The sequence below is a fragment of the Pantherophis guttatus genome, chromosome 5 (assembly GCF_059756535.1).
Source record: "Pantherophis guttatus breed Tessera chromosome 5, ASM5975653v1, whole genome shotgun sequence".
In the NCBI taxonomy this organism is placed as follows: domain Eukaryota; kingdom Metazoa; phylum Chordata; class Lepidosauria; order Squamata; family Colubridae; genus Pantherophis; species Pantherophis guttatus.
Window position 1 is genome coordinate 67,851,094 of NC_142067.1, and position 27,618 is coordinate 67,878,711.

The following is a 27,618-nucleotide window of genomic DNA, read 5'->3' on the forward strand; positions in this document are numbered from 1 at the left end:
TGAGCGAAGGAGCCAGAGAATAGCTGGGTGCAGGCATGACTCTAGCTACCAGCCAAGGTGGGCGAGGCAAGACAGGGCAGGGTCAGCAGGGCAGGGCAGGCATATATTACAAACATGTATGATAGAGCGAAAATCGGTAGTATTTCAATATGATTTTATTCTGTATTGAATTTAATCATAATTTGGGGGGGGGTCAAAGATATTTTATTTATATTTATTATATTTCATATTTCTTAACCACCCTTCTCCCTCAGATATTCATGTTCCTTTATTAAATTATGGATATGGAAATGGAAAAAACATATCTTTATTACATTTGTAAGCTTCTTGACACTATCTATTCTATATTTTTTGCTTCTTCTTTCTTGTATGTGTATATATACATATGCATATTCTTTTTAAGAAGCTATTTTTTTTAAAAACATAGTCAACTGTGATCAACAGATAGGATCACACTCCCTAACCCTGAAATTTATTAGGTTTCAGTAAATTATAACTAGTCAGTGGTAAAGAAATGATTTATTTGACTTCTCTTAATAGGTTTATATAGCATTTGGAAATAGTGACACCTGTGATTAAGGAGCTTGTTTCAAATTATAATAGTAAAAATGCAACATTATCATCTTCACTTCTGTAGAGCCATAACTGTCCATTATCAGTAAAAATGTTACTAAATAGTCACTTCTATCTTCCCTTTGCAAAAGGGTAGAAATTAGTTTTAATGGTTTCAGAAGGAAACATTACTTAAAAGGATTTATGACACTTTTGCATAAAGTTTAATTCAAATTTCATTTCAGTATTACTGAAAATTTCTCCTATATTCTCTGTCTATATGAGTGAATGAACCACTTTGGATCCCAGTTACTCATCGTCATGTAACTATGTTTACACTTTCACAGTGTTGGAGAGCAAGAGGCCTCATTGGAAGCAGCCCTAAGGCTCTTACAACAATTCTACTTGGATCTGGAACAGTTTCTTGCCTGGCTTACAGAAGCAGAAACCACTGCCAATGTCCTACAGGATGCCACACTTAAAGAGAGAATCCTAGAAGATACTCAAGGAATACGGGAGCTCATGAGGCAATGGCAGGTAAGCTAAGCAATTGAAATATTTCTTAGCAATATTGTAATGATGAATTACTTCCACATGGGTATGACTCAAACCAAAACAATCAAAGGCTTTTAAAGTTAGCTCTCTCTATTTATGAACTTTAATAAATATTCATAAAAATATAGACAGTAGATTGATCTCATATCAAATAAATCACATGTTCAGAAGTTATACTCTTTGCTTTTCTTATTTTGAGCAAAATAAAGTAAAGTTTCTATCCCCCCCCCTTCATATATATGAGCAATTTGTATTCAGTAATGTGTATATATTGGGAGAAGGGAGTAAATCCATATTTTTAAATTACGAACTCAGTAGAAAAAGGTAAACTTTCCTATGTCAGGGTTCCAAGTAACACCCCCAACGAAAGAAGACTCTGAGGCTAAAAGTTCCTCAAAGTTCCATTTTATTAGAGTTGTCATATTGGCACATCTGGGAAAACCTGAATCTGAAAGTTTCCAGGTTTTCCCCACCCAAAGGAAAGTTCAAATCCCTTCCTCTGCACCCAAATGTCCATCACATGTGTCAGGTGTGCTTCCTTCAAAGTCCAAGAAAGAATGACCCCAACTCCATGGTTTATAGAGAAAAGTACTTTTACTGAAAATTGAAGTGATCACAACCAAAGAAAAGCAGAATCTGAGGCAAAAGCGTGAAAATTACAGATAGAAAGCATTCCCTCTCACTGTCCATTGTAAATCATCCAATCCAAAGGTCTCCCATAGGTCAGGTGGTAGCACACGTCTGGCAGTGTCATCAATCAGGAATGCCACGACCATTGACCCGATAGCAGCTTCAAAGATGCAGCACAGTAGCTTAAGTCTCCTCTCCAGCATGCTTCCCCCACACACACTAGCTCCCCCCTCCCCCCATTACCATGGCAGCCAAAGCAGTAAAGGCAGAGGCTGACATTCGGCCCCCCTTCAGATGAGCTTTTATTCCTAAAAGAAAAGAGAAGGGAAAAGAGATAACAACACAACACATAAATTAAGGTTTATCAGGATATTTGGTGTGAAACAACTGCACTTTTTTGGCGCCCAAACATCACGTTTATTTACCCATTCAGCTTTAGATAATGGAAAATGTTTCCAAGCCACCAAATATTGCACTCTACCATGATGCTTTCAGGAATCTAAAATTTCCTTAACTTCAAAATGTTGCTCACCCTCAATCAGAATGGGGACAGGGGGGTGTTTTTGGTCCGGACGTAAAGGGGATAAATGTTCTGGTTTCAATAAGCTGACATGAAATCGTCACAAATTTTTTGGTAATTCCAATTCAACCGTGACTGGATTAATTACTCGGGTGATTGAAAAAGGTCCCACATATTTGGGTCCAAGCTTTTTTGACTTTTGGGAGGTTTTTAAATATTTGGTGGAGAGATAAACCATGTCCCCCACTTTATTTTTTTTTTTATTGAAAAAGTTTTCAAATACAAATTTCCCCCCCCTTTTTTTTCCCCTCTCCCTCCCCCTCCCTAACCCCCCCTCCTCACCCATCCCCCCTGTGACTTCTTCATAACAAAAAAAAAAAAACATAATTCATAACAGATTACTTACTCCCTCCTCTAGATATTGACCTTTACTTACTAAAAATATTATTAATATTATAACATCCCCCTTTATCCATACATATCAAAAAAGAGAAAAGAAAGGAAAAAAAAAAGACATTATACTATGACATTATAAAATAACTTCTCCACTTTAAAACTATACGATAAGTCCTACTTTAACATTTAATCTTCTATATATATTACTATAACATTCCAAAGCGGCCTTCCCCATAAAATCTAGTTTAACATTTATTCCACTCTATCCATTTCCTCCACTCCCCTAAATATAACACTTAAAAATCCCTTTTCTTAGACTAATCAATCTACTAAATAGCTTATTCACCCACTATCATGCAAAATTGCCATACACAACATTTCTTAACATCTTTGATTCACTGCCCACACTTCTTAAAAATATATGTCTATATTTTCCATTATATCTAAATAAAAAAAAAGAAAAGACAATGACTTTAAATTTATAATCCATATAGTATCTTCTTTGAGGTCTTTCCACTGGATTGGTAGAACCAACATCCATAATCGGGTAACATAGGTTACTGGTGCAACAGTTTATTCAGGATCTTCAATCATATCTGCCCCCATCAGTAGTAAATATCTTCTTATATGTATAAAAGTAAAAACAACCACCCGAGTGACATTATAATTATATTCCATATAGTAATAATTGTGGGTTTCATCAGGATTATTAATTCCCATCATCGTAGTGGGTAACAACCCGATCTTCTGCATGCCCCAGCATAATTCTCTTGCCTTGTGATTCAAGATAATATAATATGTTTATCAACACAAAAAGAAATTCCAAAATGGATAATTCAAATCCATCAGTTTAAGGCTCGTTTCACGTCCCCGGATTACGGCCATGCAGAGATCTGCCACAAACCTCAGGATGATATTAACCAATACGTCGCCTCTTCTGTGTTTACCCATAATCGTTCATATTTTAAAATCACTGGCTTCACTGTTGCCTGATTAGAAATTTCTGTTTTTATGCCACCTATTTCTTTTTTTCTTTTCTTTTTGTGGGTTTGGTTTCCATCCTGGTTCCCTTTCTATAAAGTGTGTATCATCTGGTCGGTTTTTATTCTGCTTTGTAGATTGGTCTTGTTGGTTTTGCTTTTGTATCTCATATTTCTTTTTTATCCCTTGTATATCCCCTAATTGGTTTCCATGTTTATCCTTGCTTTGATAAGTCATCACATTAGGATTAGATGCCTCTTCTCTCAAATTTGTAGATAGTCCAGCTGGGGTATCCAATAAATCCAATGGCAATTCATCTGGTACAGTCTCTGTAATTCGATATTTTACCTTTATTTCCGGCTCCTTCTGCTTATCCTGTATTATACCTGGAGATGTTAAGTTCATTTTCAACCTATTTTGATAAAATTCTTCCGCTCTTTCAACAGTATTTAGCTGATATCTTTCTCCTTGGTATCTAAATATAATACCCACTGGGGCGTCCCACCTGTAGGAGATATTTCTCTTTTTTAACTCATTCACCAGAAAACCAAATTTCTTCCTTTCCATCAATATCTTAGGTGGAAGTTCCTTGTAAATCCAAATCTTTCTTCCATACAATTGCAAATTAGAATTGAAGGAGTTTTGAACGATATTATTCCTAATCTCCTTATCTGTAAAATAAATCACCACATCTCTAGGCCATTGCCTTTGCTTAGCAATCCAGGAGTTGATTTGATAAACTCTGTCGATCCTACAAAACACTTCGTCAGGTTGAACCTTTAGAATCCCAGCTAGAAATTCAGAAGATATTTTCCTTAAATCATCTCTATTATTTTCCTGCAAACCTCTTAATCTTATCGCATATTCTGTAAAATTATATTGTACCATTAAAATCTCTTTTTCAATCTTCTGTTGCAGATTTTCTACATTACCATACTTTTGATCAGCATCCATTTTAGGTTTTTCTTCTAAGCTATTATCCTGAGTGTTTGTCAAATCATTTTCAATTTTTTGAATTCTATTGTCCAATTTATCTTGAATTTCTTCCATTTTAGACTCTAGTACATTAGTATTTGCGTCCAACTGTTTCATAAATCCTGTAAAACCATTAACCACTTTTGAGAGTTTTTTCTCCAAAAAATCAAACTTAGATTTCACCAATTCTTTAATTTCCTGCTTAAATTTTTCAAATTGCTGATTCACAATCTCCTCCCTTCTTTCAATCTCCTCTATAAAAAATTCTATTATATTAAAGTCAGGTTTCTGAGACTGAAGAATTAAGACTTGTTCCTTTAAGTTGTTGGTGGGGGGATCCCCCCCCCCTTCTTGTTTATCTGACTTTATGAGTCTCAGTGCCATGTTTCCGCCCAGGCAGGCTTTGTTAAAAAAAAAAGCAAGCAAGAAAAAAAAAAGGGACTTCTTTCCAATCAACAACAATATCAGGTCTCCAAGGGAAAAAAAAAGAGAAAAAGACACAGGAGCAAAGTTTTGTCTACAAATGTAGCCAGTGGTATTTATTCCGCTACATTGTAGTAATAGAAAACGGAAAGACTTCCCTTTCAGCCTCTCCTCCAGCCAACGCCATTTTAAAAGGCTTCTTTTTTTTTCCTCTTTCTTTTCCTCCTCTCTCTTAAGTAATTTTTTCAGTAAAAATCAGTAAAATACTTGCAGTTCAATATTACAGGTCCAGCTCACATTTTCTTTGAGTAGTCTGTTAAATTTGCAGGCTTGCTTTTGACGCCTGGCTCTGCATCAGCAGAGGTCTCCCAAAGCCCGGAGCGGCGGCTGGGGATATGGGGCATCTCATCCGCTCCGTCCCAAAAGTAAAAAAAAAAACTTTTGGGACTCCGCAGAGAGTTCTACCCACCCCTGCCGGCTCTATCTCCGTTTCCTCATGGAAACGGAGTTTTTTCGAGCCGCCATTCCATTGTGAAGGCGGCTCTAACAGGCGATGGAAGCTGACGATCCCAAAGGAACGTCTGGCAGCGGCAAACAGCAACCCGGAAGTCCCATGTCCCCCACTTTATAAGGATGTGCCGGGCATCTCTTTTTGTCAGCTTGGGTTTTATGGGCTCGATGTGCTTCATCGAGAGCTTTTCGAGTTACTGCCCAAGTTCCTCATACCTGTTCGATCCAATCAATCAAAGAGGGATTTTGTGGGTTGTCTTGAGGTAGTTCTGGATTTGGCACAAACTCATGTATGGAGTTATTATACGCAACTTCTGCAAATGGCAATAGGTCCACCCAGTTATCTTGTTGATAATTTATGTAACATCTCAGATACTGTTCTAACACAGAATTGGTTCTCTCACAAGCCCCATTTGTCTGGGGATGGTGGGTGGAGCTTAACCCCTGGGTGGAGCCTATCAGCATCAGGAACTCTTTCCAAAACTTGGAGGTAAATTGCACACCCCTGTCTGAAATTATACGTTTCGGGACACCATGTAGCCTATACACATGTTGTATAAACATTTTTGCAAGTGTTTTTGCTGAAGGGATTTTTGAACATGGAATGAAATGCACTTGTTTGGAAAACAAATCAGTGACAGCCCATATAACTGTGTTCCCCCCACTATCCGGCAGGTCTACAATAAAATCCATGGATATCTCTTTCCTTTTTTTTTTTTTATTGAAAAGTTTTATGAAAAATACAAACATTTTCACCCCCCACCCTTCCCCCCTCAACCCCCCCTCCCCTTCCCACCCTCCCTTCCCCTCCCTCCCCCCACCCCCCTCCCTAGATTTCCCAGAACGAGCACAGGGTATAGCATTCACAAACCAAGAACTAAAATGTGCTAACAAATTATTACATTTCATATTCTCCCTAGGTCCTTAACTCCTTATAACTCAGAAAAAACAAACATAAACTACTTAATATTATTTCATTCATAAGCTATATGAATCTTCTTATTCGGATACTTCTTCTGTATGTAATCAATCCATTTTCTCCATTCCGATATATATCTCTCATTTGAATGGTCTTTAAGGTATGATGAAATTTTTGCCATTTCCGCCAAATGCACAACTTTTAATGTCCATTCCTCAATAGTAGGTGGATCTTCCTTCTTCCAGTACTGTGCCACCAGTAATCTGGCAGCTGTTATTAAGTTCAAAACCAGCTTAGTCTCTATTACAGTACAATCCGTAACTATTCCCAACAGAAAAAACTGTGGTGTAAATTTATTTTTTTTCTTCAAAATATTTTGAATAATCCACCATATTTTTATCCAAAAAGCCTTAATCTTTTTACATGTCCACCATATATGAAAATATGTAGCATCTTCACACTCACATCGCCAACACTTGGGTTGTAAATTTGGATACATACAAGCTAGTTTTTTTGGGTCTAAATGCCATCTATAAAACATTTTGTAAAAATTCTCCCTTAAATTTTGTGCTTGTGTAAATCTTACATTTCTAACCCATATCTTTTCCCATGTTTCCATCATTATTGGTTCACCTACATTTTGTGCCCATTTTATCATACAATCCTTGACTAAGTCTGTTTCTGAATCTATTTCCAATAATGCATTGTACAACCTTTTTATGTGCATTTGACCTTCATCTCTTATTTGCTTTATCAAATTCTCATCCTGCTGCAAAATACCAATTTTTTGATCTTCTCTCCATCTGGCCAGCAGCTGTCCATATTGAAACCAAGTCTTAATAATCCCTTCTTCTTTTAATTGTTCCATGGATTTTAACTGTAGTCTGACTCCTTCCTTATAAAGGAGTTCCTTATATGTAATCTTATCTTGCTTTTGCTCTGGATATCTCTTTCCAAGGGGCATTAGGTCTGGCCTGAAGTAGACCAGATGGCTTTCCCGAAGGTCTTTTAGCCGAGGTACACACTGGACAGCTGGCTACATATGCCTCTATGTCTTTTTTGAGTGCGGGCCACCAGAACTGTCTTTTAACCAGGTGTAGGGTTTTGACAAACCCAAAATGTCCCGCCACCTTAGAGTCATGAGCGTGCTGTAAAACTGTTGCTCTCAGACTAGTGGGAACATACAACTTTGCTCCCACCCAGGCTAGTCCATCACGAAGTGTATATTCATTCGAGTGGGATTTAAACCACTCATCAGTTTTCAGAGCGTCTTGTAGCTTCTGAAGCAAATCGCTCTGTAGAGCTGGATCGCCTCTCGCCTGCGCTCTCGTAGTTACTGGTGCCGCCAGCTGGGTTGCACGGATGATTGGCCGAACCACTTCTTTTCTGGCACTGTTATACTGAGGCAGTCTAGAAAATGCATCCGCCATGAAGTTCTTCCCACCAGGAAGGTAGTGTAGGGTAAAATTAAAATGTTTGAAGTGTTGAGCCCAGCGGACTTGCTTGGGTGACAGCTTACGTGGTGTTTTCAACACCTCCAGGTTTTTATGGTCAGTCCACACTTCAAAAGGGTGCTTAGCTCCTTCAAGAATTTGTCTCCATGTTAATAGTGCCCAGCATACTGCAAAGGCCTCTTTCTCCCATATAGCCCATCTCCTCTTGGTCTCAGTCAATTTACGGGAGGCATAGGCACAAGGTTGTAATTTCCCTCCTGCATTCATTTGCAGAAGTACAGCTGCTACATTGCTAGCGTCAGCCTGTACAACAAAAGGCTCTTCCATATCGGGATGTTTAAGGACTGGTTCAGCAGCAAACAACCATTTCAGCTTCTTGAATGCTGCCTGGCAGTCCATAGTCCATTCAAGGGGCTGGGAGGGCTTCGGTTTTAATTCACCTTTGGTTTTCAGAAGATTTGTTATCAGCAGTGCGATTTTGGCAAACAAGGGGATGAATTGTCTGTAAAAATTAGCAAATCCCAGGAAGCTCTGTAATTGTTTGCGGGTACGTGGTGCGGCCCACTCCAACACTGCCCGGACATTTCCAGGGTCCATCTCAATCCCCTCATGGGATATGTGGTATCTAAGATAGTCAATTTTGCTTTGCTGGAATTCGCATTTGGAGAGCTTGGCATACAGTTCAGCAGCCCTGAGCTTTTTCAGGACAGTTCGCACCAATTTCATATGGTCGTCCATGTTCTCAGAGTAGATAAGAATGTCATCCAAATAGACCAGCACCCCCTTATACAGGTGTTCATGCAGCACTTCATTGATTAATTGCATGAACACAGCAGGAGCTCCTTATAGTCCAAAAGGGAGCACCCAAAACTGGAAACATCCCAGCGGACAGTTAAATGCCGTTTTCCATTCATCTCTTTCCTTGATTCGTACTCTGTAGTATGCCTCTCGTAAATCAAGCTTGGTGAAAAGTTTCCCCTTTCCTAGATGGGCTAGCATGTCTTTCATGAGCGGCAGGGGGTAGACATTTTCTACGCAAATGGTGTTTAGATTCCTATAATTCGGGGCTCGGGATAGGGGTTACTCCTCTATCCTGGTCCTGTTAGATCTCTCAGCGGCTTTTGATACCATCGACCATGGTATCATGTTGCGCCAGCTGGAGGGACTGGGAGTGTGGGGCACCGTTTTGTGGTGGTTCTCCTCCTATCCCTCTGACCGGTCGCAATCTGTGTTGACAGGGGGGCAGCGGTCAACCCCAAGGTGCCTTGATTGTGGGGTGCCACAAGGGTCGGTCCTCTCGCCCCTCCTGTTCAACATTTATGTGAAGCCGCTGGGTGAGATCATCCGTGGTTTTGGGGTGGAGTTTCATCAGTACGCTGATTATACTCAGCTGTACATCTCCACCCCAGACCATCCCAACGATGCCTTGGAAGTGATGTCCCAGTGCCTGGAGGCCGTGCTGGTCTGGATGGGGAGAAACAGGCTTCGACTCAACCCTTCCAAGACTGAGTGGCTGTGGCTGCCGGCGTCCTGGTATAGCCAGCTGGCGCCATCACTGGTTATTGGGGGCGAATCATTGGCCCCCAAGGGCCCGCAACTTGGGTGTCCTCCTGGACGCACGGCTGTCTTTAGAAGAGCATATGACGGCCGTGGCCAGGGGGGCTTTTTATCAGGTTTGCCTGATACGCCAGTTGCGCCCATTTCTGGATCGGGACTCCCTACGCATGGTCACTCAAGCACTCGTCACTTCTCGTCTGGACTATTGTAATGCTCTCTACATGGGGCTCCCCTTGGGGTACACCCGGAGGCTCCAACTGGTGCAGAATGCGGTCGCGTGGAGGATTATGGGAGCGATGGGGTGCTCCCATGTGACTCCTCTCCTGCGCGAGCTGCATTGGCTTCCGGTGGACTTCTGGGTGCGCTTCAAGGTGTTGGTGATCACCTTTAAAGCGCTCCATGGCATAGGGCCGGGGTACTTATGGGACCGCCTTCTGCCACCAATTGCCTCCCACCGGCCAGTTCGCTCCCACAGAGAGGGCCTTCTCAGGGTGCCGTCGGCCAGACAATGTCGGCTGGCAACCCCCAGGGGGAGAGCCTTCTCTGTGGTGGCACCTACCCTCTGGAACAATTTACCCCCAGAGATACGAGTGATCTCCGACCTCCGGACTTTTCGTCGGGCCCTAAAAACCTATTTTTTTTCAGTTAGCCGGGCTGTCCTGATTTTATGGTTGGTTTTAAATTTTGATATGGATTTTAATTGAAAAGTTTTAAATTACGGGCCAAATTTATTTAATTATTTTAAATCTATTTTTAACTTTTGTGTATAAATGTTTTTATCTTGGCTGTTTACTGCCCTGAGTCCGAAAGGAGAAGGGCAGTATAGAAATCTGAAAAATAAATAAATAAATAAATAATCAACTACCACATGAAAGGAGCCGTCTTTCTTCTCCCGGAACAGTACTGGTATTGCCACTCTTGGCCTGGCTGGTTGAATAAACCCCCATTCTAGGTTCTTGTCAATAAAGTTCCGTAGTTCCCCCAGCTCCCGAGGGGTCATGGGGTAGATTTTTGGTTTAGGGAGTTTTACTCCAGGGAGTATTTCAATGGTACAGTCCGTTGGTCTGTGGGGAAGTAGCACATCTGAGGTCTTTTTGCTGAAGACCTCCCGAAGATCCCAATACTCCTTAGGAATCTTCTCCTCCCTCTCAATGTGGTCTACTGCCATTTCCACTTCCTCATTTTCTACACCGTCCTCCGGGGGGGGGTATTCTTCCCTCTGTATCCCTGGCTTCTCAGTGCGAATGCGCAAAACCCCCGTCCTCCAGTTAACCCATGGATTTCATTTTCGGAGCCAAGGGAGCCCAAGTATGAGGGTTGCTCCATTCCAGGGGCCACAATAAAACTGAGAATCTCTAAATGATCCCCTAATTGCATCTCGATGGGTTCGGTCGCAAAACTGGCTGGGCCCCCTCCTGTCATCGATCCATCTAACTGACAGAAGGCCATGGGCCTCTTTACCATTTTTAGCCTCAGGCCCATCTTCTCCACCACTTTTGGGCTGATTATGCATCTAGTGCACCCAGAGTCTAGGAGGGCTGGCATCTGCCCATGTGGCCGGCACCCTTATTTCTACAGGGATGAGCATGGGGCCCCCTTTGTGATTCACCAGGTCATTGTCATCAGAATCGGTGTCCTTCTTTCTGTCGTCTGCGATGGTCGGAGTTCCCAACTCACTCTGGTTTCAGGGAATGAACTCAACGACTTCTCCTTTCAGGGCGGCCTCGTGGGGTTTTGCAGGTGCTTTGTCGGTCCTCTTGGCTCCCAAGCTGGTGGCTTTCGGTGCTGGCTTGGAGAAACACTCCATGGCCCGGTGCCCTTCCTTTCCACATTTGAAGCGCGTGAAGGACTTCGGCTTGGGCTTGAACTCCGCTTTCCCCCCTGCTGTCTTTGGCATCCCTTTGCGGTAGTGAGAGGATGACGGATCCCCTGTGTGGGTCCCACGGAGTCGACTTCGGCTTCGGGCCAGATCGATCTCCACGTCTTCAGCTACTATGTACTAGCTCTGCATATCTTCGGGGACCCCCCCCCCCCGTGCTCTACAGGGGGGTTGATTAATCCCATTTTGCTTTTGGGATAATCGTACCTGATTACGAGGAGTGGATCGAGGCCTTTCCTTGCGAGTATAGTTTAAGAAAACAAACCCGAAGAACATATCTTCTAAGAAAACTCATTTATTTGTAATAAAGAAAATAATAAAACATCTCACTAATCTAAGAGTTACATTTTGAAATAGTTCGTGCCGGCCATTTCCCAGCCGGACCTATCTGGCAAGAGAACAAAGGAAAGAGTGTGAAAAAATGTGGGGTGGACATGTGCAGTTTAGCTTACTGATAACAATTCTTGGCAAGCTACGGAAAGTCTGATAGTCCAGAAATAATGAGCTCAGTTGGTAAATAAAAAACGCAGTGACATCCCCTTCTTTTGCCAGTTGAGCGAATATCAGTACATCATCAAATAAGGCACATCTTCTTACGCAGATACTCGTGTTGAGCTGCTAGAAGTGGTTTGTTGAGCATATCTGCAATCTGATCATGTGTAGATACATACTGCATTTTAACAAAACCTTTTTTCACTAAATGTTTTATGTTTTGATAACGGATGTCAATGTGTTTGGACCTAGAACCTGTGAAATGTGATTCAGAAATATAAACCACCGATTCATTGTCTTCCATCACTGTGATTGGTCGGATCGGGTGTGTCCAGATATCTGTGACTAAAGCATCAAACCAAGTTAGAGAATTACATGCATCTGAAACACAAGCATATTCAGCTTCAGTAGATGAACAAGAAACAAAATTCTGTTTACGTACTTGCCAATAAACAGGACATCCATTTAAGAACATCATATAACCTGAAGTACTTTTACGTGATTTCTTATCACTTGCCCAATCAGAATCTGCATAACAACATAATTCTGCATTATCAGTATGTGTTGGTTCTAACAATAATTTCATGTGTTTAGTATATTTTAGGTATCTCAATAATTTCTTAATGCATGTCCAATGAAACTGTTTTGCCTTACCTACGTGTTGAGACAAGAGATTAACACTAAGTGCAATGTCGGGTCTGGTCCAACTACTAATGTATAACAGTGACCCAATAACTGAACGATAAAGTGTTTGATCCTCGAACTCAGGACTTGCTTCTTGTGTCAAGTTATGAAAATCTGTTTGCATGGGTGTCTTTGTTGTGTTAGCATCTTTCATGTTGCAATGATGCAAAATTTGTTCAATTTTATCTTCTTGTGAAAGATTAAACCCCTTCTGTGTTTTTTCAATCTGAACACCTAAATAAGTGCTAATATGACCTAATGATTTCAATGTGAAGTATCTCTGCAAAGCTTTGGCAAAAATTTCACTCATTTGCTTATTTGGACCAATATAAACAATATCATCAACATAAACAAGAACTATCTCATATGCATTGTTAGATCTTTTTGTGAACACGCACTCATCAGTTTCGGACTTAATAAAGCCCATTGAATTTAGTTTGTCAGTAAGACATAAATACCACATTAAACCAGACTGTTTCAGACCATAAAGACTTTTGTTTAGGAACCAGGTATCCCCTTCTTGCTGTCGGAATCCTGGAGGACCTTCATCTAGGTCTGCATGTAGATAAGCTGTGTCAACATCGAACTGGAAAACTTCTAAACCAAGGATAGTTGCAGTTGCTAAAGCAATTTTTACACTCTCAGTTCTGACTGTGGGTGAGTAGGTATTTGTGTAGTCCTCAGGATAACGTTGAGCGAAACCCTGAGCTACAAGTCTGGCCTTGTACAATGACTCACCATTTGGCTTCTTTTTGATTCTGTAGACCCATCGAGTGCCAATGACCTTTTTGTTTGCTGGAGGTTTTGCAGGTGTAAACACTTTAAGTTTATTTAGACTGTCCATTTCAACCTGCATTGCTTCATACCATTTGTCTTGCTCTGAATCAGGAAGCTGCTTGATTTGTGTGAAATTATCAGGTGGAAGTGTAACATTGCAAATCAAAGGCAAGGGTGCTTTTGTCAGTTGCCAAGAATATCGTTGTGGAGGGATCCCTTTTGTGGCCCTCTTGGAACGTCTCGGAACAACAATCCAGTCTTCTTCTGCTTCGTCCTCGTCCTCACATTCGTCACTAGCGTCAGCATCCGCGGCTTGTGAAGACGGAACATCGGGTTGAGAAGAATCAGTGGAATCTTCATCATCAATCTGCATGGCATCAGCAGTATCATCTCTAGGAAAATAAACTCCAGGATCATTGGAATGAATCCTGGACCAGTCAACATCTTCCTCAAAATTAGCAGATTGGGAAATCACAATTACATGTTTAGAGTCAATAAATTTGCTCCATTTTGAGTTATCATCAATACCCATAAATCTCAGTCTTTTTGCTGTTGGACCTCCTTTTCTTCTTTGGGCTAAGGGAATGTTCACCATAGCATATGAACCAAAAATATGGATGTTTTTAAGATCGGGCTTGTAGCCATACAACATGAAGAAGGGAGTCTGATTCATTACACTGCTCCAAGTATGGTTGACAATGTAATTTGCATATTTTATAGCTTCACCCCAGTATATCATATCAAGGTTGGTGTCTTCTAGGAGACAACGCATCATGGTTTGCAGTACCCCTCCGTTGTGAGCTGGTGTGTCAGGCGCCGATGTCTGATGAAGAATTCCATTCTTATGCATCCAGTCCTGGAAATGCTGAGACATGAACTCGGCACCACGATCACTCTGGATTCTGGCGATACGAACTTGGTGTTGGGTAGAAACAAGGGCTGCAAAGTCTTTAAAGATCTGAAAGGTCTCAGATTTTTCTTTCATAGGATATACATATCCATATCTAGAGTAATTATCAACAATTGTTAGAAAGTATTTTTTACCACCAAATGATGGCGGGAAAGGACCAACTATGTCAGTGTGAACCAAATCAAAAATGCGTGTTGACAGGCGTGTAGCGCGTTTGGGAATGGCTGCTGCTTTGGATTTGGCCCTTTTGCATACAGCACAATCCAAAAACACCTTACACCCCTTTAGATCCAAACCTTTTGCGAACTCCGGCATCTTCCTAAGAACACGGAAACTGGCATGCCCCAATCTTCTATGCCATTTATGGATACACCTGGAATGCAAAGGTTTACCAGTTAGTGAAGTCTCAACATTAACAGTTTTATGAGGAACCTCAGGCTTGCTCTGAGCAACCTGTTTCCCAATTTTCTTTTTTTTTGGCTTTAGGAGCCTTTGGAGCAGCAACAGGATCTCTCACTGGAGCATCTCTCTCTGGGCCTGTGCTCTTTCTTTTTGGAGTTTGTATACTTGCCTGTGCTTGTGTTTTAGGCTTTGGCTTTAAGTAATAAACACCACCAATTAATATGGTTCCAGCAACAATATCTCCATCTTTAACTATGTAACTTGCATTTTCAAGGTGGTGAACCTGGAACTTTAACATTCTAGACAAGTGACTCTGACTAAGCAAATTACTAGTTGCTGTTGGTATGTAATAAACATCAGGAATGAATGCATCGAGCTCTTCAACATAAACAGTTCCTTTTCCTTTGACCTGACAAGGATGATTTGAAAAAGAATAAAGTTCACGTAGTTCAGGTTCAGGCTCGTGTATCTCTGTGAAAAGTTCCTTTCTGTAGGTAACATGCAATGCTGCACCACTGTCCAAAGTCCACAGGAGTCGTCTGTCGTACTCTGGTTGAAGTTGTGGATCATTGGTTAAAGCCAATGTGGCGAGTGGAGCTTGTGGATCATGCCGGGGACCATGACGACCTTGTCTTCCGCCTCTGCCTCTGCCTTTGGAGTCTGTTCCTCTGGACTGGTATGTGACGGGAGCTGGAACTCGTTGGGGACAATCCCGGTGGCATGTCCCACATGATCACAGATGTAGCATCTTGGCATCCTTGGAGCATAGGTCCTTCCTCGGAAGGGATGCCTAGCTGGAGCTCTTGATGCGGGTGGTCCTCTCAAGTGTGGAGTAGCTAGCATGAGTGCTTCTTCTTCAATTAAAAGTCTGCATACATTGTCCACTGTGCGTTGAGCAATAGGGACTTGGTTAATCTTTGTAATGGCATCTTTCCATTCATAGTTCAAAGAGTTAATAATAATGCTGATCATTTGAATATCATCAATGTTATAGCCTCTTTCTCTCAATTCTCTTCTCAGTCCTTTCAGTTTGGTCAAATGTCCTCCAATTTGTTCACCAGGTTTCAATCTCGAACCATGGAATTGAGACATGAGCAAACATGAAGATTCAATTGAAACAGGCCTGTAGCAATTTTCCAATTGGGCCCAATTCGTTGGGCTGTTGCATCAGGCGAAAAAGTAACCTGTAGTTCAGTGTCCATGGACATCAATAATGTTGTGCAAGCTCTAGTCTCTAAGTCTCTTATTGCAGGGGACCAAGGCTGAGCAGGCAGGTTAAAAATCATACAGTGAGTGCCTTCTCTACGAAGTAGCAATCCAATCTCACTGACCCAGGCCTTATAATTCTGTCCTGACATTTTTAATTTTGACTCACCAGCTAGTGGAGCAACAGAAAATGCCTGTTGAGGAATGTGCATTTGAGGTGCTGGCTGTGGAAGCAAAGGCACTTGTTGCACTAGAGATGGACCAGGAGCAGGCCCTGGTTGTACAGCTGGAGGCATGTGTGCATGCATTTGTGGCTGCTGTGACTGTTGCACTGGAATCTGCTGTGTTCCAGCTGCCATTTGTGCTTGAGCTGCAATATTAGCATGACCTGCTGGAGACGCAGTCATTTGCCTTTGCTGCATTAAGCTTTGTTGTGTTCCATCTAAAAGGACACCAGCACCACCAGGGGGTGCTTGAGTTTGGGCCTGTGGAGACACTTGTGGCATTGCAGCCTGAATCTCTGAGTGAGTTAGAGACAGGTTTGCCAGGATCTGCTGTAATAATTCAAAATTTTCGTGTAGGCTACGTTGCCTTTCATCTTTCTCTAGTAAATTCCTTTCGCCAGCAGATGGTGCTGCACCTTTAGTTTCGGGCAGCTGTGCATACGTGGCACTTGGAACTTTAGAGTAGGAGTGATTATGTAAGACATGTGACGTGTGCACTGCTGTCTGTTCTGATTGGCCTGACACAAAATCCACCAGAGGGAGTGTCTTTGGCTCCGAAGAAGAAGGCAAAATGGCATTTTTAGACATTTTGAAAACACTAGACTGTCTCTCATCTTGCTCAAGCATAGCTAAATCCATTTGTGCCTGGGGTAGCTCATGTTCATAAAATTTTACACGGTCACGATAGGCTTTTATAGCCAGCTCATCCAGGGTGAGCTCAGGGCTTCGAGGAGAATAAAGAATTGTTTCTCTCTCTGCATGGGAGGAATTATGCTCGGCAGTTTGCTTTGGCCTTGCACCAAGCGTTACAAATTCAGAAGGTTCTGGGAGGACTTTTTGAGAGCATGCATATTCAGAAGAAGACGTCACTGACCTCAGTTCCAGTACGTTATCTTCAAAAGCAATTTCTCTGTTATCTCCCTTCGTTCCTTCTCCCACAGCTTCTTCTTGTTCCAGGCGTGTGGCTGTAGCAAGGGGCTGGAAATCTGAAAACCTCTTTTCTGCCACCTTCTCAGCAGAATACATTTTGTATTTGTTTTTCTTCTTCTTCTTCGGCATCTTAGCAGATAGATTAATTAACGTTCCTCAGTCGTAAATCAATCATCTAGCTAACTAGCCTAGAGGTCTTATCAAAGTACCGTATTTTCCGGCATATAAGACGACTTTTTAACACATGAAAATCTTCTCAAAAGTCGGGGGTCGTCTTATACGCCGGGTGTAGTTCTCCTGTAACCAGGCAGACCAGCCCGAAAGGCTCTGATGAGCCTTAAATGGCTCTGGCGATCCCAGCTCTGGCGATCCCAGCTCTGACGATCCCAGCTGAGTTCCCTGCAACTCAGCTGGGATCGCCAGAAACCACGTAAAAGGAAAAAAGTTTTTTCCCTTTTACTCTGACGATCCCAGCTCTGACGATCCCAGCTGAGTTCCCTGCAACTCAGCTGGGATCGCCAGAAACCACGTAAAAGGAAAAAAGTTTTTTCCCTTTTACGCTGACGATCCCAGCTCTGACGATCCCAGCTGAGTTCCCTGCAACTCAGCTGGGATCGCCAGAAACCACGTAAAAGGAAAAAAGTTTTTTCCCTTTTACTCTGACGATCCCAGCTCTGACGATCCCAGCTGAGTTCCCTGCAACTCAGCTGGGATCGCCAGAAACCACGTAAAAGGAAAAAAGTTTTTTCCCTTTTACGCTGACGATCCCAGCTCTGACGATCCCAGCTGAGTTCCCTGCAACTCAGCTGGGATCGCCAGAAACCACGTAAAAGGAAAAAAGTTTTTTCCCTTTTACTCTGGCGATCCCAGCTCTGACAATCCCAGCTGAGTTCCCTGCAACTCAGCTGGGATCACCAGAAACCACGTAAAAGGAAAAAAGTTTTTTCCCTTTTACGCTGACGATCCCAGCTCTGACGATCCCAGCTGAGTTCCCTGCAACTCAGCTGGGATCGCCAGAAACCACGGAAAAGGAAAAAAGTTTTTTCCCTTTTACTCTGACGATCCCAGCTCTGACGATCCCAGCTGAGTTCCCTGCAACTCAGCTGGGATCGCCAGAAACCACGTAAAAGGAAAAAAGTTTTTTCCCTTTTACTCTGGCGATCCCAGCTCTGACGATCCCAGCTGAGTTCCCTGCAACTCAGCTGGGATCGCCAGAACCATGGCTCTGACGGTCCCAGTTCTGACGGTCGATCCCGTCCCAGCTGAGTTCCCTGCAACTCAGCTGGGATGGCCAGAGCCATGTAAAAGGAAAAAAGTTTTCCCCCTCCAGCTTGCTTACCTCAGCTGCTAGTCGCAACGCTTGCCTTGCTTTGCTTGCCTGAATCTATTCAGGCAAGCAAGCAACTCCCTGCCTGCAATCAAGCAAGGAGTTAGTTGTGGACTTCAACTCCCAGAATTCCTCAGCCAGCAAAGCAAAGCTGGCTGAGGAATTCTGGGAGTTGAAGTCTACAAGTCTTAAAGTTGCCAAGGTTGGAGACCCCTGTTCTATTGGGTAAGTTTTTTTCCCCTTTGGGAGCTTTAAAAAAAATAGTCAATTGGGGTTTTTTTAGTTGTTCTTTTTTAGACCTAGCCATTTAAAGTTTAGGAAGTTTTAAATTTAGCTTTCATATAAAAATAAAAATAAAATAAAATAAAACAATATTTGTGCAGCTTTCTGAGATTTAGTGTGTTTCTGTAGTGTTTCACTCCAACTACACAAACACACAAAATCTCACAAAGCTGTATGTGGAATTTTGTGTGTGTAAAGTGTGAAAGTTGGTTTTTTGGACTTTTTGTGGCTGTGTGAGGTTCCTGCTTGTTGCAGGGGCCATTTTGGGTCTAGCATGGCTGCTTTTACATTGTAGGTGAGCCAGTTGATGTTTTTTAATTTTTATTTGGTGTGCATTGGAAGAGGGGCAGTCTTATATGGCGAGTATAGCCCAAACCCTATATTTTAACAGGAAAAGTTGGGGGTCGTCTTATACACCCAGTCGTCTTATACGCCGGAAAATACGGTAACAAGCAAGGAAAAAAGCCATAATTTCAACCATCCTCTGCTACCAGATGTCAGGGCGTTGATTAATCCCATTTTGCTTTTGGGATAATCGTACCTGATTACGAGGAGTGGATCGAGGCCTTTCCTTGCGAGTATAGTTTAAGAAAACAAACTCGAAGAACGTATCTTCTAAGAAAACTCATTTATTTGTTATAAAGAAAATAATAAAACATCTCACTAATCTAAGAGTTACATTTTGAAATAGTTTGTGCCGGCTATTTCCCAGCCGGATCTATCTGGCAAGAGAACAAAGGAAAGAGTGTGAAAGAATGTGGGGTGGACATGCGCAGTTTAGCTTACTGATAACAATTCTTGGCAAGCTACGGAAAGTCTGATAGTCCAGAAATAATGAGCTCAGCTGGTAAATAAAAAACGCAGTGACAGTCTTTGTAGATGTCTTCATTTAACCCATCTTTATAATTCTCCAGTAGGGCCACCTCTGACCACCCCATCATGAAAGGTTCCAGCTCACGAAACTCTTCATTGTACTCTGCCACTGATCTCCGGCCCTGCTGAATACCCTTCATTCGGAGTCTTTCCTTCCGTTCGGCTTGGTGGTCCTCAAACTGTCTTCTAAGAGCCCCCACGAATAGATTGTAATTTCTCAGCAAGGGGGAGTTGTTATTGTGGAGGACCACATCCATTCAACTGCCACTCCCTCTAGGGCATTTGTGACTCATCTCACTCATGCCGCATCCGACAAGTAGTCCTCCCCCCAGTCCTGCATGTGGTTCCACACCTGGGTCAGGAAAAACCCTGGGGTTTTTGATTTCCTCCATACTTGTTGGTTAGGAGGGGAATTTTTGGTTTTTTTCGTCTCTGGGGTGGAGCCTGCAATGCTGGTGGGCCCTGGACTGCTGCATCCCTCGCTTGGGTACCAGAAGTTTGAGATGTTCCTTCCCCAGCTTCTTCTTCCTCTCCCCCACAAGCAGCCTCCTTTGGATCCACCCTGGGGTAGTCTCCTCCCTCCCCCACAGGGGATACATATGGTTCACGGCTTTTACGGCTTTCTTTGGCATCGTGGAGGAGTTGCATAGCCTGAGCAATCATGAGGCTCTCCTTTTGCTCTTGCATCCATGCAGCCTCTCCCTTACATGGTCTGGAGCTGGTTACTCCTTGGGGGGTCCTCTCCAGGTCCGGCAACCTTACTACTCCCCTCGACCATCTGGCTTCCTCTGGCTCCTCTCTCAACCAAATTTTTTCCATCCACTCCGCGGCTTCTTTTTCCTCTTGAAGTGAACTCATCGTAGAGCCAGAAGCACCCATCTGATCTCCATCACTCTCTTGATCAGACATTCTTTGGGTTCAGCCCCTTCGGTAGTTATCCGGGATGGCTGGAGAAATCAGATTCTGCTTAATGTCAGGTGTGCTTCCTTCAAAGTCCAAGAAAGAATAACCCCAACTCCATGGTTTATAGAGAAAAGTACTTTTACTGAAAATTGAAGTGATCACAACCAAAGAAAAGCAGAATCTGAGGCAAAAGCGTGAAAATTACAGATAGAAAGCATTCCCTCCCACTGTCCATCATAAATCATCCAATCCAAAGGTCTCCCAGATGTCAGGTGGTAGCACACGTCTGGCAGTGTCATCAATCAGGAATGCCACAACCGTTGACCCGATAGCAGCTTCAAAGATGCAGCACAGTAGCTTAAGTCTCACTTTCGTTTCTCCTCTCCAGCACGCTTCCCCCGCCACGCTAGCTCCCCCTCCCCCCATTACCATGGCAGCCAAAGCAGTAAAGGCGGAGGCTGACAACATGGTCCAATCAATGCACCATCCAAACTGGAGATGCCTCCCAGTTACACCACTCCAGGTGCAGGGCAGGATATCCTTGACTTTCAAAGAAAAGAATGTTGTTATGGCTAGATATCTCTCCACTCCATACAATCCCCCCTCCCAGTTTCCAACAGCACTAAATGTGGCAGCCCTGAAGATCCAAAATAAAAGATGGCTTCCAGGACTGACATCCTACTAATTCATATTGATTTAATAGAATTGAAACAGTATCTGAACTTGCACTTAATATTGATAAGAGCTCACTTTTTATATACTGTATACTAGTGGTACAATATTTCGATTAGTATACCTTGGAAATAAACTTATTTTGAGTCAAATATATACATTTATGTCCCTGTAGCCCACAGGTGTCTAACTCATGGTGTCATGTTGACATCATGTGACATATCGTGACATATTTTCCCTTTGCAGAGCTGGGGTGGGCATGGCCTGTGCGTGATGCATCTAGCCCACGGGCTGCCAGTTTGACACCCCTACTGTAACCCATTGCCTAGAAATCACACAACTATTCTTTGAAATGTGAATGGAATGGTGTAAAAGTAGATTGTAATATAAACAATGTTCTTTATTGTATATGTTGATAATATTGGAGAGATTCCATTAGTCTGAAATAAAATAAAAATAATAATAAAATATTATTAAAAATAAAAAAAAAGCCTCTGATGATTGTGCGGCTCAGTTGGTCAATGGGGGTGGGTGGGCAGGGATTTTTGCTACTGGTTCTCCGAACCACCCGCCTCCATTGCTACCGGAGAATCCTAAAATCAAAATCAAAACAAGTGTCAGGCCTGTCTCCATTCAAAACTCAAGAAAGAAAACCCCCAATTCTATTGAATTAGAGAAGAGGTACTTTTACTAAATTTGGAATCATAGCAGCAAAAGCAAGGCAAGATCTGATTCAAAATACATGAAGTTTACACATTGAAAGTCACCCCAAATCCCTTCCCCCAGGGTCCAGCACTGAGAGTCCAGTCAACATCCTGCATGATGTTGTGGGAAAGCTCTTCTTCAGGTATTTTGTGCATCTGGAGTCTCTGGATGGTTTGCCTTGAGTATAAACAACTCCATTCAGCAGCACCATAATTCATGAATACAAACCTCCCTTCCAGTTCTCATGGGACTGCTACACACCAGCTCACTTCCCCATCCCAAATGCTCAAGCCCCCCTCCCCATTTCTATGGCAGCCAATAGCAAGCACGCTGCAGAAACCCATGCTGGAGAATCCACGGCTGACGAGTATATTTTAAATATATTTTAAAGTTTTTCTTCCAATTTAATTTGACCCAATTCCTTTATCCCCCCAAAAAAACAAATTTGGGAAGACAATTGCTAGTCATATGCCACAGATATTATGGATTACTAATTAGCATTTATATCATATGATATTCATGTATGTGGATTTTGTGTGGCATTAGTACAGGGAACCTATAACAGCTGGAATTCTGAAGATTATTTAGAAATAGTAGGTATCCGGAACATATTGCTGCATTCCAACGATGCCCTTGAAGTGATGTCCCGGTGCTTGGAGGCTGTGCGGATCTGGATGGGGAGTAACAGGCTTCGACTCAACCCCTCCAAGACCGAGTGGCTGTGGCTTCTGGCGTCCCAATATAGCCAGCTGGCGCCATCGCTGGCTATTGGGGGTGAGTTATTGACCCCCATGGAGAGGGCTCGCAACTTGGGTGTCCTCCTGGATGCATGGCTGTCTTTAGAAGAGCATATGACGGCTGTGGCCAGGGGGGCTTTTCATCAGGTTCGCCTGATTCGCCAGTTGCGTCCCTTTCTGGATTGGGACTCCTTACGCACAGTCACTCAGGCACTCGTCACTTCCCGCCTGGACTACTGCAATACTCTCTACATGGGGCTCCCCTTGAGGTGCACCCGGAGGCTCCAGCTGGTGCCGAATGCAGCTGCGTGGGGGATTATGGGAGCAAGAGGGCGCTCCCATGTGACACCTCGCCTGCGTGAGCTGCATTGGCTCCCGGTGGACTTCCGCATGCGCTTCAAGGTACTGGTTACCACCTTTAAAGCGCTCCATGGCATTGGACCTGGGACCGCCTTCTGCCGCCAATAACCTCCCGCCGGCCAGTACGCTCCCACAGAGAGGGACTCCTCAGGGTGCCGTCAGCTAGGCAGTGTCGGCTGGCGACCCCCAGGGGGAGGGCCTTTTCTGTGGCAGCACCTGCCCTCTGGAACGATTTGCCCCCGGAGATACGGAGGATATCAGATCTCCGGGCTTTTCGCCGCACCCTAAAAACTTTTCTCTTCCATCAAGCAGGGCTGGCGTGAACCCCCCCGCCCCGTTTTTTAAGATATTAGATTTTTAATTGTTTAATGGGTTTTAGTTGTAAGGTTCTTAATTTTCGGCCAAAGGGTATAATTCTTTTAAATTTTTAAATTTTGTATTGGATGTTTTTTACTTGGCTGTGCACCTCCCTGAGTCCACCAGGAGAAGGGCGGTATACAAATTTAAATAAAACAAACAAATAAACAAACAAACAAACAAATAAATAAATAAATAAATAAATAAATAAATAAATAAATAATTCATTCACACATCACATATTGGTTAATAATACTTTGTTGATGAAATTATAATTGGATAGATTTTAACTTAATTTAATTGATATGTCTATGGAGATTCTCAGTCATCCAGGCCATGGTTGTCTGAAAGGTGCTTTTTCAAGAGGCAACTGGACTTTCTGGTTTTTCTTTGAAGAATTTTCACTTCTCATCCAAGAAGCATTTTGGCCATTTTTTTCAATTTTTCAGTTGAATTTTCATGTGCACACATTCCCTCCCCTTCCTTTTTTGTAAAATATGCATTTTCTGCCACTACTTACCTATCACATCATATTTTTGCTATTTTATAAGATGAGCTATCTTTCAAAATTCTTAAAAGTATGGTTTCTTGCATGCATGTATTTAAATTTTATTTACATAGTTGTCAAGCCCAAATCAGTGTTTTCCATAAACTTTCCTTGAGAAATTTCTTGGACATAAATTCATATATAAGTTTGAGTTCACATACTTCTAGCCAAAGATGGAAAGCAAAACATGCATTACATAATACTGATACATTTGTATGAAATTTAGCTTAAATTTTACCTGTGGCATCCTCAAAATGTTCAAAAATTGTTCAGGTATAATTTCCTTATTTTTCTCTATGTTAAAAAAAATCATTAAATTAAATAGATTTTATTTTTCTTGAAATTAATTTAATGATTTTTACCATCCATTTGCTTGAATGAAATAGGTTTTATTTTATAGAATATTAACTATTAACATGTGCTTTATAATATTCATTGGGTTACCCTATTAACATGAAAACAATAAGCTATACTTTTGATTAATTCCTGGTTGTAAGGAATATGAAGTTTCAAATTCTCGTCATAAGGCAAACTTCAAATAATACAACAAAACAGGCATTTTTATTTCTCAGGTCAGATTTTTTAAAATAATAGCAGCATTAGAATTAGTCCTATCTGTTAAGCAACTATGTCTAGCAGGATCCAGGAGACAGCCCTTTACTGTCATATCTCCTCTCCTGTAGAACATCATTCCCTCTCTCCCCTCCTTCTTGAGGTGAGACTAGCCCCAGAGAAAGATATCCTTCCAGAAGTCCCTAAAAACCTGATGTAATGGTATGTGGAAATGATCTTGAGGGATGAGAGGAAGATATGCTGCCTAGGGAACAATCAGACAAGATGAGAAGCTCTCAGTAAGTTAATGATCAGAGAAAGAAGCTTAAGAAAGACACACCCTAACTGACCAGGTTGTAAAAAAGAAGATGGGAGATTTGTTCTTTCAGACTTGCAAGATTTATGTCAGCTCTCCCAGGTAAACCAGATAGACAACACTGCCCTGATGAACTATTCTACTTTATTATAAAGCCTTATTAACCATCAGGCCCCAAGAACCAAGGAAGGTATACAGAATTACTCTGAGCAGTTGCTTTTATTGTTTCTCATCTATAGGCAGAAATCTTGCCACACTAAAGCAACTACTTGCATCATGAAAGATATATTCTGAGAACTGTTTGGAAAGAGTTATCTTAACTTTCTTTCTCCCAGCCAAACTATCTAAACTTGGTTGCTTCTTGTCCTCTGGGATGCAAACCCTCCCTCCTGGAATCCAGACTACATTTCACCTCATTAACAGAATACTGCAAGTCTGAAAGCACAAATCTCCCATCTTTTTAGGCCTGGTCAGTTAGCGTGGGTATTTCCTAAGTTTTTTTCTCTGACTATTAAGCAACCATTAAACTCCTTGTTTTCTGATTGTTCCTTATGAGAATCTCTACTCTTTTCCTTCAAGATCATTTCCATATATATCATTACCTGGTTATCTCAACAGCCTTGGGGGTCTCACAGAAAGGGGTATTTAATGAAGTGGTTACGTTGTGTGTAACATGTAAATGCTCTCCCTACTCCTTTAGTTTTTCTCTATTTTTTGTAAAATTATAATATTCATGTGTTAATTCTAGATTCTTTGAAATTACAAAGTTTTTTGTACACTTCCAACAGTTTCTATGAGATGGGCAACATATTAAGTATAATAAATAAAAATATTTTGTATATTAACTAAATATAAAACAACATCATTTTTTAAATTATTCAATATCTGAGGCAAACATGGCATCAGTAGTGGGTTTCAAATCCTGGCACTACCAGTTCAGTATCGGTAGCGTGCAGGTACATGTGCTCGCTTTGCGAGCACGCAGAGCTTCTGTACATGCGCAGAGCATTTTTTTTTATTGAAAAAGTTTTTCAAATACAGATTTCCCCCCCTTTTTTTCCCCCTCCTCCCTAACCCCCCCTCCCCTCCCCCCATGGCTTCTCCAAAATAAAATCCAAATTGATATCAAATTATATAATACATTACCATCCTTTTACACCACCCCTCACATGCTAACCATTTTTTTCTAACATTGTTATTATATCCCCCCTATACTATACATTTTAAAGCAACCTTCAGCTATAAAACTATATAATAAATCCTAATTTGGAATTTATTCAACTCATAATCTACCCATTTCCTCCACCCCCATACATATATCTCTTAATTCAAATCTTTTACGTATATTTATATCTAAACATAACATCCCTTTTCCTAAACTAAACAATCAGTAACCTAACCTATCTCCACCCATTTTCCTACAGGTCTACCATACATAATATTTTTAATATCTTTATTCTTCTGCCCACACCACACAACTAAAAAATATTTCCATATATAAATAAAATCCTCAAATAACTTGAAATTTGTAATCCATATAATATCTTCTGTAATGTCTTTCAACTGGATTATTAATTCCATCACCCATGTTAGGGTAACATCACGTTCAGCTTCCAACAGTATATTCAGTATCTTCCATTACCATCTGCCCCCATCAATAATAAGTATTTTCATATATAAAAAACCACCCGAGTAACTTTATATTTATATTCCATGTAGTATCTTCTGTAGTGTCTTTTATCTAGATTATTAATTCCAACCACCACATTGGGGTAACAACCAGATCTTCTGCATGCCCCAATCCCATAGTTCTCTTGCCTTATAACTCAGCATATACGTAATCCATTTTTCAAAGAGTCCAAAATAGAAAGTTCCAATCCACTCAATCAGAGGCCATCTTCCACATCCCAAAGCACCAGCACTGCAGAGATCTGTTATTCTTCTCAAAATGGTATAAGTCAATAATTTGCCTCAGTTATATTTTCATGTATCAGCCGTCTATAAATCCCGCTTATTGTATTTAATCGTCTCTTAAGTAACTGGCATTAGACTGTTGTTTAGTTTAAAATTTTTTAGTTTTGTAGGACCTGCTTCTTCTTTTCTTAACTTTTTGTGGTTTAGATCTCCATCCTAGTTGCCTTTCTAGGACTTGTATATCAGCTGATTGAATTCCATGCTGGTCTGTAACTTGATGAGACATCACATTAAAATCCAAAGCCGCCTCTCTTATATTTATAGGTAATCCAGCTATAACCTCTGAAGGAGAATCCAAAAGCGGCTCGTCCAAAAGGGCCTCTGTAACTTGTTTTTCCATTACCTCCATCTCCATCTGCTTAGCCTGAGTTTCAATCTCTTGTTCATTTTGCTTTTCTTTATTCCCCTCCTGTGTTCCTAACACTGATGGCATACGTGGAGATGTTGGATCCATTTTTAAAACCTTGTAGTAAAATTCTTCCACTTTTTCAACAGTATTTAGTTGATATCTTTCTCCTTGGTATCTCAATATTATACCAACTGGAGCATCCCACCTAAATGGGATGTTTTGTTTCTTTAGCTCAGTCACCAAAAATCCAAATTCCTTTCTGTCTTTTAACATCTTGGACGGCAGCTCTTTATATATCCAAATCTTCCTTCCATTCATTTCTAGAGTGGAGTTAAAAGACTTTTGCACAATATCATTTCTTATTCCTTTGTCAGTAAAGTAAATCACCACATCTCTAGGCAACTGCCTTTGCTTTGCAATCCAAGAATTTATTCTGTAGGCCTTATCAATCTTACAGGATACCTCTTCAGGACTAACCTTTAAAATCACAGCCAGAACTTCAGCAGACATCTTTCTCAAATCTTCTGTTATTTTCCTGTATTCCCCTGATTCTGACCGCAAATTCCGTGGACCTATATTGCATCATTATGACTTCTTTTTCAATCTTTTGTTTTATATTATCTGCATTGTAAGTCTTGTGGTCAGCTTCCTTTATTTTAGACTTTAGTTCTGAGCTATTTTCTTGAAT

General features: G+C 41.6%; 1 protein-coding gene across 4 annotated transcripts in view; it reads left to right on the forward strand.

The window, feature by feature from the left end:
• Window positions 1-27,618, forward strand: part of DMD (dystrophin) — a 2,041,544-nt gene that overhangs the window by 1,556,209 nt on the left and 457,717 nt on the right. For all 4 annotated transcript variants that reach the window (XM_087871305.1, XM_087871306.1, XM_087871307.1 and 1 more), the window contains one exon: window positions 900-1,089. In XM_087871305.1, coding sequence (XP_087727431.1) covers window positions 900-1,089 — 190 coding nt within the window. The remainder of the gene's footprint in view (window positions 1-899; window positions 1,090-27,618) is intronic.